Source organism: Chinchilla lanigera, unplaced genomic scaffold (genome assembly GCF_000276665.1).
Source record: "Chinchilla lanigera isolate Chin_1 unplaced genomic scaffold, ChiLan1.0 scaffold00044, whole genome shotgun sequence".
In the NCBI taxonomy this organism is placed as follows: domain Eukaryota; kingdom Metazoa; phylum Chordata; class Mammalia; order Rodentia; family Chinchillidae; genus Chinchilla; species Chinchilla lanigera.
This window is the reverse complement of record NW_004955445.1, coordinates 2,853,338-2,862,483: the sequence shown is the minus strand read 5'-3', so window position 1 is coordinate 2,862,483 and position 9,146 is coordinate 2,853,338. Positions and strand designations below refer to the sequence as shown.

The 9,146-nt window shown below is 52.6% G+C and overlaps 1 protein-coding gene across 1 annotated transcript; it reads left to right on the top strand.

The window, feature by feature from the left end:
* Positions 1-224: 224 nt before the first annotated feature.
* Fam210b (family with sequence similarity 210, member B) lies at positions 225-8,407 on the top strand. Its single transcript, XM_005392277.2, has 3 exons — positions 225-482; positions 5,823-5,998; positions 6,190-8,407. The coding sequence occupies exons 1-3, from the start codon at positions 297-299 to the stop codon at positions 6,404-6,406; spliced, it is 579 nt and encodes a 192-aa protein (XP_005392334.1). The 5' UTR covers positions 225-296; the 3' UTR covers positions 6,407-8,407.
* Positions 8,408-9,146: the final 739 nt, after the last annotated feature.

Sequence of the window (9,146 nt, the reverse complement as noted above, 5' to 3'; positions counted from 1 at the left end):
CCCGAGACCCCGGGCCAAGAGAGGTCAGAACACGCTCTCCAAACGGCAAGACTGCAGAGCCCGCGCTGACCCCTCTCCCGAGGGGCGGAGCCTCCGGGCGCGACCTGGAGTGCGCGCGCATCTCCTCCTGGGAGGGGGCGGGGCTAGTGGGTGGGGCCAAGAGGGCGCACACGCGCCTGCAGCCCCGCCCACCCGGCGCCGGGCTCCGGGACGAGGGCGGGACCGGGCAGGGAGCGCGGCCAGGCCCCGCCCATCCGCGCCGGCTCTGGGCGGGCAGCAGTGCCTCGCCGCGCACCATGGCCGGGCTGCTGGCCCTGCTGGGCCCCGCCGGCAGGGTGGGCGTCCGGCTCTGTCCTCGCGCCACCTGGCTCTTGGGCGCCGCCGCCCCCTGCGCCCCGCCGCCCCTGGCCCTGGCCCAGTTCCGGCCCGGCCCAGACGCCCGGCTGCTCCGCACCGCTTGCGGCGACTTCCGCAGCCACCAGGTAAGCCGCTCCACCCCCACCCCGACCTCTGACCCCCACCCTGAACTCTGATCCCCAGGTGCCCCCAGCAGGGCCTGGCCCCCTCCACTGCAAGGGAAGCCCCAGCTGCCTAGGATCCGACACCTGCAGGGCCCACGAGTCCCCAAATCCCTGCACGCCAGGAAGCTATCTTCCCACTTGACGGGCGGGGAAACTGAGGCTCGGGGATGGACAGCGCGCCGCCCAAGGTCATACAGCCCTCTTTCCGGAGCGTCGCCTCTCGTCGCCTGGGCAGTGATAAAGCCGGGAGAGGCCTGCGGGCTGGAACTCGCTCTGAACTTCCTCGCAGGCCTGCCATGCTCTCCCCTTTGATGCCCCACTCGGATCCCGCCCTGGGCCGGGGCAGCCGCAGGCGCGCGCCTCCCGGGAGCTGCTGCTGCTCCGCCCACCTTATCTGACTTGCAGTCCTCGGTGTGCTGCTCCCGATTACATTTCATTTCAGTGGCCCTGCCCGCAGAGTGCGGAGGGAGAGCTAGCTTCCCTTCAGAGCTGCAGTACAGCTTTTCTTTAAAAAAAAAAAAAAAAACTGTTTTTTGTTGTTACCGTCTTATTGGGTCTGTAAAGAAAAGCTGGCGGTACAGGCCTACGGGGTGAGGACCACCCGGGCCCGGAGACCCGGGAAGGAGAACGCGCGCAGCCCGGCTTGAATGGGGCCTCGTGCACCACCAGCCTGTGACCTGGGAGCCTCCAGCCGCCTGCTGGCCTTGCATTGGTCCGGGAATAGCAGGCGGGAGTGGGGGGACAGATGGACTGGCTAATGCAGGGCAGAGCGTGGCGCCACGATGGAGCCGCCTTTCTGGAACTAAGGTAGTTTTTCAGTGGGCGGCAGAGGGGTTTGGCCCGTGCCCTCGCCAGACCTCCCGCACAGACAGAAACACAGACAGCACAGTTGTATCCCGGCCCATAGCAGCCTCCTGGTCTTTCTCCAGGACCCAGGCCGGTTCCTTCCTCCAGGAAGCACCCCCGACCACCAGTGAAGCCTTGGGCGCCTCCAGTGGGCTCCCCTTGCTTGTCTCTTTCAGTCATCTATGTCAGACTTGTCTCCAGGCCAGGCCTGTGTGACGGCTGTGTTTGTAGTGGGGATGATCATCGGGTGTTGGATTCCTCAGATTTGTTTCTATTCTAGTTCTGTATCCTTGATCAACTGTGCTCACTCTTCTGTGTCTCGGTTTTCTCATCTGTAAAATGGGATGTTCATAATCACACTTCATAGTGTAAAAGTAAGATGTTTACACAAGACACGCAGAACACCCTCAAATTAATGTTAGCAATTGCAATCATAGTAAATATATACAGTTCCAGGGGCCCATGAGCTGACCTTGTTTTCCCTGCCCCCTGATAGGAGAGTAGGGTGGAATCCAAGTGGGATTGAAACCTCACAGGACGTTTAGAAAAGAAGATCCTCATGGCCCTGAGAAAACACTTCCCCAGTGGCCTGGGAGGAGAAGTATCTGGCTTGAACCAGCACCTGCCTGCAGTTCTGTCTTCCTTTATTTATTTATTTATTTTCGTTTCTTTGAGACAAGGTCTTGCTATGTAGGTCAGGCTAACTTTGAACTCACTGTGCAGCCGAGGCTACCCTCAGATTCAAGGCAATCCTCCTGCCTCAGCCTGCCCAGTGCTGGGATTACAGACGGGAACCACCACGCCTACCTGGGCTTCCCTTATTTAAACTCCTTCCAGCAGCCCTAGCTGGGTGCCTCTCTTGTCCCACTTGGTGTCTCTCCGTGGCCCTCCGGCAGCCCTGGATTTCACTTTTCTGTCTGTTGTCCCTTCTCCCCACGGCCCGTGGGCTCCTGGCAGGTTTTGCCAGTTCTGTTCATTGCTCCGTCCCCTACCCTTGCAGCAGTTCCTGGTTCAGGGGAGACATGTCGACATGGGGAATAGAGTGTAGCTGTTAAAAGCAGAGTCCTTGGAAGCAGCCCCAGCAGAGTTAGGTCCCACTCGGACAGCTGGTCCCTGTACGACCCCTGGGAAGTTACACAACCCCTCTGGGCTCCCGGGAGCCTCTTCCGGTAAGTGGGGATGTCAGTCATCCCTCTCCCTCAGAGCGCTGGGAGGATTAGATGGGTTAATACTTCCAGCGTGCTCAGAACACTGCCTGGTACAATTTAAACACAGTGAGGTGCCATTTATTATTTATCAAATCAATGAAAACGAGCACTGCTCTGAAAAATGTGGTCCACTTGCGGGACGGGTGGCTGGCCCCTTTTTCTGGCCCGCTTGCCCCTGCTCTGCTCTGGCTCCCGGTGCTTCACTCGGTGGTGGGGCAGGGAAGAAGGACCTCACACACATGCAGATGAGAACAGTGAGTGTGCACACCGACTGTGCTGTGACAGGCGCTCGGGGCGGCACCTAACACACTGCAGGTCCGTAAGGTCATGTCCCGGGAAGAAATGAGTGTCGCAGATTCCCCACTGCTTGCAAGTCCCACTTCAGTTCCTCTGGCTTAGCCTCTTCCGCCTCCTCAAGGGTGGGGAAGAAAAATGCGTGGCCCGCGGTGCCCCCTTGTAGCCACTTATAAAGGGAGCTACTTTCCCAGCTCTACAGGAGCGGGAGGAGAACTGTCACCACCTCCTTGCCTCGGGCAGCGGGTTCCACCTCCCCTTCCTCCGTCTCCTGTCCAGCCCTGTGCCCCAGCCACAGTGACTGCTGAGTGCGGAGCTTTCTGATAAACAAGCCCCATCCTCCCATCGCTGCAGAGGGGACAGCTGCCAGAGCTGATGGGAGGGCAGAGGACCCTTCCGGGCCCAAACACTGCCATTGGGCTGATGCCCACAGATCCCTTTCACTTCCCACCCTTGACACTTGGCCCCACCAGAGTCAATCATGCAGCCCTCTGTCTGTGTACAGACCCAGCGTAGCTGTCTGCTGAGGGCCCTTTTGTTTACACCCACTCATTTGGCAAATGGCCTTCTGGCCACGAAAGAAAATAAAAAGGCCGCCAGATTCCCAGCTACAGAATAAGCAGCATCTACCACAAGACTGTGGTGGAATAAACCATGAGGGACAATTCCCTGGGGCTTTGCTTATTTGTTTTTTGAGACAGGCTGTCAATATGTAGTTCAGGCTGGCCTTGAACTCACTGTGTAGCCTGGCCTGGCTTTGAATTCACAGAGCTCCTCCGGCCTCAGCCTCCCAAGTGTTCCTTTTGGTTGGAAAGAAGGTAGCCCAGGAAGGCCTCACTTAAGGTAGTATTTGTTAAGGATCTGAAGGCGGCAGAGCGGTGGAGGAGGAAATATTCCCGTTTCTATTTGAAATATGCACAACAGAGAAGCGGTGGGAGGATCCCTGCCCCCATCCTGTGCAAGCAGGAGAGAAGCCAGCCCCGAGAATGTGGAGAATGTGCCCGGGGAGGCAGGGCAGGGGAACTGCTCCGACAGCCCTGGCTGGAACCTCAGAGTCCGCTGGTGAGCCGATGACAGATCCCCATCCTGTAAAATCAGATTCGGGGCACACGGATACAGGTACACAGGGCAAAGGTCTCCAGGCCCTCACTCGGTGTCTCAGACAGGTGGACACCCCGCAGGCCACTGGCAGCTGGAGAAACAGGCAGTATCTGCATCTGATGTGCTCAGTGTAGTCCCTGCTTCCAGCAGCAGGTCAGGGGCATCTTGAAGCTGGCAGATGTGAAGCCTGCTGCTCACTTGAGCACTCATAGTCTTTCTTTTCCTCCAGGGTGGCCTGACCCCTGTCTCCTGGGTCGGGTTCTAGGCCAGCCTGTCCCTTCCCTTTGCCTTTGCAGGAGATGGCTCGGGGAAGAAGCGTCCAGCTGCAGGATCCATAGCTAGAGCCAGCCTGCAGGCCGGTGCTTGCCCCTTGCTGAGACGAGCGCTGAGCACTGTCCTAAATCTTGTAGTTAGAAAGGCTCAAGGCCGGGCGTGGAGACCCACTCCCGCGATTCCAGCACTCAGGAGGCTAAGGCAGGAGGATCCCTGCGAGTTCAAGGCCAGCCTGGATTACACAGCAAAACCCTGCCTCAGAAAACCAAAATTTAAAAAGTCCTCTGTTGATGTTTCTAATCCGAGTATAGTTGGTGTTTTTTTGTTGTTTTGATTGTTTCTTCCAAACATTTCAGGCTCAGGAGGTGATCGATAAATGTTAACGGGTCAATAATAAATGTTAGGGCTGGGGATATAGCTCAGTGGCATAAGCGCCTACCTGGCAAGCGCAAGGTCATGAGTTCGATCCCTGGTACCGCAAAACTAATAATAATAAATGCCACACATAATGAATTATTTCTATACAAATCCTAGTCAGTGTGCGGTCCAGGAGTTGGCCCTTCATTGAGTAAATCCGGACCCTGAAGGTAATGTGAGACCATAGCTTTCGCTCCCTTTGGGTCTGCCCCACTGTCGTTTAGGGTAGCACATAGCTTGGTGGTGGCGGTGCGCTCACGCCGCAGACAGCCTGGACGCTTGTCTCGCTGGCTTTGGGCCAATGAGTTGACCTCACCAAGCCCGTGCCACCCATCTAGGAAGTGGGAGAAGCAGTTGCTGTTAAGAGAAAGGGGGAGCAGGTGGGGAAAATGCTCCGTGGAGGATCGCTGCTGTCCCCAAGCAAATGAGCCTGAGCTTCCGGTCACTCTTGCTCTCTGACAGAGGGCCACATGGTTTATCTCACAATCCCCAGGGGGCAGAAGGCCAACCTGAGTCTGGCTGGGCTACAGTCAGGTATGAGCAAGGCTGGTTCCTTCTAAGCGCTGTAGGGGAGGATCCATTCCCACCTTTTGCATCTTCTGGAGGCCGCCTGCATTCCTTGGCTGTGGCTCTCGCCTCCATAAACTAGCAGCGCCGGGTCTGCAGATTGCTGTCTCTGTGCCTCTCCTGCCTCCTTCCTTCCCCTCTAAGAACCATTGTTGGGCCCACTGAAGTCATCTAGAATAATCTCCCCACCTCAAGAGCCTTAACCACATCTGCAAAATGCTTTTGCCGCGTAAGGTCTCGTAGTCACGGATTCTGGGGATCTGGACGTGGTGTGTCTGAGACCACCATTCTTCTAGCCGTGCATCCTACCTAGCCTTTGGTCACACCAGAGCGAGAAGTGGGCCTTAGTCCCACTCAGTAAGCTGATCTCTCCCTGGGTAGAGAAGGGCGGGTGGAGCTGGGTATGGTTGTGCACGCCTGTCATCCCAGCACTCAGGAGGCTGAGGCGGGAGGATTGCTGCAAGTTCGAGGCCAGCCTTGGCTACAAAGTGAGTTCAAGGCCAGCCGAGCTGCATAGTGAAACCCTGTCTCAAAAAGACAAAAAGTGCGTGGTGGTGAAGACCACAACCTGGAGCCCCCTTTGCATTGTGCGCAGGAGCCCAGCAGACTCACCGAGACCCCAGGCAGCAGCAAGGCCGGCAGCATCGAGAGCAAGCAGAGCAAGTCACAGCAGCTGAGAAAGGTTTTCCGAGAGTACGGAGCCGTGGCTGTGTCACTGCACATTGGGATCTCATTAATCTCCCTGGGCCTATTTTACATGGTGGTTTCAAGGTGAGATTCTCAACAGTAATAAGTGTTGGGTTTTTACTGCCCTAGAAGACACCCTGGGAATGAGAATTTTTTTCTCAGACTATTCACCCAGATACTTTTATCACATTTTAAAAATATGTAGATCTGAAAGCCAAATTGATTTCTTAACCCGTTGCTGTAATAACTGTTTTCTTTGCCTCCTCCCCCGCCAGTGGCGTAGATATGTCTGCAGTCCTGCTTAAACTCGGATTTACAGAGTCGCTGGTGCAGTCGAAAATGGCAGCGGGCACCAGTACCTTCGTGGTGGCCTACGCGATCCACAAGCTGTTCGCGCCCGTGAGAATCAGCATCACCTTAGTCTCCGTGCCCTTTCTGGTCAGATATCTTCGGAAAGCGGGACTTTTTAAACCTCCAGCTGCGAAACCTTGATGAGCCCTCCAAGTGCAGGCGCTGAAAACCTAGTGTTAGATTGTATGATTTGGACTGACGTTAGGATTGTGGGTTTCTCTGAGCGGAAGCAGGGAGTTAATTGCTACTGTTCATGGATAAAGTTTACCTTTGCCACCGAAAATCAGGCTTTTGAATAACTGTAAATTGGGGCTTTATAAGTTTTGCTAATGCTATTCATCATAGGGCCACACACATAATCTGAAATGTCAGCATCACACATGAGTTAACATCACAAAATCAAACAGCGGACTCAAATGTTGCTTCTAGAAGACCCTTGGTGAGGATCTGTCTGCAAAAGCCCCTGGGGTTCCTCATGCGCAGGTTCTTTAAAAGCAATGATTCGTTTAGCTAGCTTTTAAAATTCCCTTTCCACTGATTTGTTGTCAGCAGCCTGCAGTTTAATATGCAGTGTTGTGTAAAATAGCTGCCAGTGCTACAATTACTGAAGCAGAAGTTAATATATGATCATAGTCCAAATTAGCATCAGCCCTTTGACATTCGTTACACTCTGGGGAAAGGAAAGCAGGTATTTCTGGTGTGTTTCACTGATCCCTAAGCACCTGCAAACCTGGGCATCTTTGAGTGTGAGATGGTTTTTCTGAAATTTCATTGAAGTAAGCCAGGGTCACTTGTCTCTCTTTACATGAAATATAGAACCTTGCCCAGTAGTAATGGTATCATGTGGCTTCTGATGCCCACCTTCAGGCTGTGGATACCACACACATAAAAAGCTAAGATAATCTTAGCCCTACTTGACAATCTTCCTTTAACTCTTATTTCAAACTTCAGACATTCCAGACTTGTCACAATGTTTACATTGTGTCACTACTCATATTTTTAAACTGAACTAAAATTATAATTTACACATGAAAGATTTGTACTACTTCCCAGAAAGAAAATGAGTAGCACTTGCTATACGTGGAAGACATCCAGAAAATATATTTATACAGGGAAGGGTAGGAGACTGCCAGGTATACGTAGCCTACCAACCCAGTTCTACCCAACAAAGGGCAGGTGTGCTAGGGGATTACAACTGAAGCACAGAGACCCAGACTTAAGACTTCCTCCTCTCAGAAGTGGGTTAAGACTTTTCTCTGGGCTCTGACTCTCTGGGGCCTCAGTTTTGTTACGTCTGCCCTGCCTAATGTTTGAGGGGCTCGTATTTATCTTTCTGGCTCACAATTCCCTCTTTAAAAATTGTGTCTGTGACAGTTAGAAAGCTAAAGAAACCACGAACTATTGGTTTTACTAAGCTCTGGCGGTGGACAGTCCCCTGGTTAAACCCTAATTACCGATGCCAATTGGTTATCTCAATTAACATTGAAAAGGATCTTCGTGGGACAGATTTTCCATTTGCAAGATTCACGTGGGACTTTTTTTCTTTTAAAGATGTTGGCACATTGTCAAAAGCTTTTACCAGTTTAAAGCTAGAACTGCCTTTCTGAGATGTAATTCCCAGGACAGCTCCGCAGTAGCCTTATATGCCTGGTGACACTCTATCTTTTTATATGGACTGGACAGAACCTTCCCGTCCCATCTTGTATTTAAAAGTGATTTGTTCACTTAGGGCTCCTATCGCCCATCTGTACCAGTGTAAAATGCCTATGCAAAAAAACCTGATTGAAAACCCAGGGGCTTCAATCTTAATCTTCACATGTTAGGAGTGACGGGAGTGGATCACAAGGGTGAGCAATAACAAATCACACCAAATAGCCATATCACCACGTTCCAAGCCCCAGCCCCACTCCACTCCTGTGGCCAGTGGCCGAAACAGGAAGAAAAAAAAAGATAAGGTCAGAAGATCAGGGAACTAAAGTACTAAGTGATTTCACCAGCAAGATGTACGGACTGCTTGTATTTACAGTTTTTAATGGACCTAGGGGGATGATCTATTTTAAAAATGTAAACCAGTTTGCCTCTAATTTTTTAATCTGGCAAGGTGAGCGTTTTAAGTGAAATAAACTTCTTTATAAAGTTTGATGTTTTTCTTCCTCAGTCAGTGTCTTAAGTCACTTTTCTTGTCCCTGGGACACCTGTAGCTAAAAGGCTCAGTGTAGCTCATGTTTCAGTGGTAATCAGCTGGCTTCAAGGCCACATGGGAAGGCACAGGAGCATGGTGGGGGAACAGCTGCTCACCTCACGGCCCACAGGAAGCCGTCCTGGGAGGAACCGGAAGTGAGGGAGAAGGGGGGAGGAGGAGGAACCGGAAGGGAGGTACACTTCTGGATTGCACCAGTGACCCACCTCTTCCAATCAGACCCCATTTTCTAGCAGCAGGTCAGCTAACTGCCCCCATGATCCATCACCTTTTAAAAGCCCTGCCTTTGCACACAGGCTTTGCGGGGTACATCCAGGTATCAACTGTAACATCTAATAAGCCATAACTGAGTAGCACTGTAACCAGTGGGCTCACCTGTTATGGTACCATGAGCTCTTTCTTTGCGAGTGGGACTCTGCCTGAGGTAACGTCCCAAGCTCAGTTATCACTATAGTGTTGCACTAACAGCTTGGATGGTACTTGAGATATGACTCCTTTGGGACTGTAAAAGTAGGCTCAGCACCAAACAGAACTAAAAGCTCACTTGTCCCAAGGGACACTGAAGTTTTGATTGTGTTTTAAATTTGACTGCTTTGTCACTTAGACATGGAAGTTTGTGTTGGCTAACTGTATATTTTGACATAGCTGATGTCTAGTGTGTTGCACGGACAGCCAGGGAAG